Consider the following 2,302-nt stretch of genomic DNA (forward strand, 5'->3'; position numbering starts at 1 on the left):
GCTTTCGGAGGCCTAAAGCGCTCCCAAAACCCCACCATGTTCGGCGGCCCAACCTCACTTTCGGCGGCCGAACCTGGCAAAGCCTCCTTTGGTCTTTTTCATTCAGAACTACATTTCCTTTTTGCTTAAAAACATAAAATACATTAAAAACATTTCATAAAACATGGTTTTACCCTTCTAGAGGTTTCCGACATCCGAGATTCCACCAGACGGTAGGAATTTCGATACCGGAGTCTAGCCGGGTATTACAGGCTGTTTGATAATAGAAGAGGATGCAATACTTTCGTACATATGATCAGCGTGACTATGATAGAAGGATATGAGTGCAGAATAGTAATTACACGTACAAATCAAACTTAACAAAATACAGTACACGCTCACCTTTTATTGGATCTTAAATATAATAGCCACTTATTTATATTTTAAATTTACAATCGATTCTTATCTTTTATTGGATCTTAAATATAATAGCCACTTATTTATATTTTAAATTTACAGTCAATTCAATTCAAATAAGAATTACACTTATTCTATATTATACTACGTGAATTTTTTTTTATATTTATTAATAATATTATTAACGATTTTTTATGTTTATTAATCGTCATAATTTATTAGGTATTGAATTTCTTGACAAAGTATAAATATACATTAAAAATAATTTATTCCTTGGTAATTTGGGGTAGAAAAAAAGAAAGATAAGCAAATCCAACCGACTGGAGAGGCTGAGAACACCACAGCTATGGTCATTAGCTATTGTTTTATCTTCTTCCGAAACTCATTTTGAAGCTACTTACACACGTATCACCATCATGCTCTGCCATTTTTGTCCTCTACCCACTGCATCTTCACTTCAATTATTGAACTTCCAAAAACAATTCCTCCGCCCCCCGCCACCTCACCCACCGCCACCATCCCAGAATCTCTCCATCTGAGCTTCCATTAAAAAAAATAGAAAAAAAAAAAAACAGAAACAACTACTTTTCCTTCACTTTCATGGAGCACTCACCTTCCATTTTCATTTCCCCTGAACCTCCACCATTCCCTGCACCTCCCAGAAGCGTAGATTTGTCTCCTCTTGAGTTCATTCTTGGTCTCATCGCTGTTATTGCCATCCCTGCCTTGATCTACACCTTCTTTTTCTCAATCAGGTGCCCTCCTACCCTTTTCAGAAGGCGGCGCTGGAGCAATTCTGGGGAATTTCCCCCCATCGACGAGAACCCACCTGAGAATAAGGAATTGGTTTCTGATGTTAAGTATCTGAAGGAAACCCATGTGAAGGATATTGGAAGCGAGTGTCCAGTGTGCTTGTCTGTTTTCGCTGATGGGGAAGAAGTGAAGCAATTGAGTGTGTGCAAGCATAGCTTTCATGCTTCTTGTATCAATATGTGGCTTAATTCTCATTCTAATTGCCCTGTTTGTAGAGCTTCTGTTCCTGTCAAGCGATCTAATAATGGGACGTCGACGTCGACGGCGACGGCGGTGTCCTCCTCCTCTCGAGCCAATGATCTCCACCAAGGTTTGCCGGATGCTACCTCTTTGGTTTGATTACAAAAATCTAGCTAGCTTCTTGGTTTAGCTTTAGCTTTCTCGATGGATCTTTAAATTTCCTAGTTCTTGTTCACTTTCTGTTTGTTTTTTTGCCCCAGCAAAAGAAAGAAAATCAATCTTGTTGAGAAATGCATAATTCTTTGCTTGAATAAGTTTCAGCAATCCAATGGCTGTGAATTGTAAGCTAGATTAGAAGAATTTCAGAAGAATTTTCCTAAATGACTCCATGTTTGAAGAAAATGGAACATGTGGTTGATAGAATATTTGATAGCTAAAGACTTCTGTAGATCTCCATCATTAATGGAAATGGTAAAAATATTAGTACCATTGAAGCCTTAATCCCCTTGTTTATGATTCCATTAGCAGCTAATTCTTTTCATCATCATTAATTCCATAGCCAAATTTGAAAAATTTTCACCAATTGACCAGGATTTGCATCAAATTGAACTTTTGGGATATGCAAAGAATCACAAAAGCAAATTTCATATACTTTTGTACTAAAAATATGTTTTCTTAGTAATATCTATTAATTATTCTTTTCTATCTATAATTTTTTTGTCAATCTTTATTTTTTAATTATTCTAATTTTTTTTCAATTTATAATAACATAAAAATCGATTATTAAAAAATTAGAAAAATTAATTTAAAAATTTGAAAGTTTAATTTCTTAATTTTTAAATTATATTGAATTTAAATTAATTTTAAATTAATAAATATGGGAATGAAAACATTTACGCAACTCTTTCAAACT

At 34.7% G+C, this 2,302-nt stretch overlaps 1 protein-coding gene across 1 annotated transcript; it reads left to right on the top strand.

Moving 5' to 3' along the window:
- Positions 1 to 710: 710 nt before the first annotated feature.
- LOC110607969 (RING-H2 finger protein ATL33) lies at positions 711 to 1,890 on the top strand. The gene has a single exon (XM_021747150.2). The coding sequence runs from the start codon at positions 997 to 999 to the stop codon at positions 1,546 to 1,548; it is 552 nt and encodes a 183-aa protein (XP_021602842.1). The 5' UTR covers positions 711 to 996; the 3' UTR covers positions 1,549 to 1,890.
- Positions 1,891 to 2,302: the final 412 nt, after the last annotated feature.

Source organism: Manihot esculenta, chromosome 8 (assembly GCF_001659605.2).
Source record: "Manihot esculenta cultivar AM560-2 chromosome 8, M.esculenta_v8, whole genome shotgun sequence".
In the NCBI taxonomy this organism is placed as follows: Eukaryota; Viridiplantae; Streptophyta; class Magnoliopsida; order Malpighiales; family Euphorbiaceae; genus Manihot; species Manihot esculenta.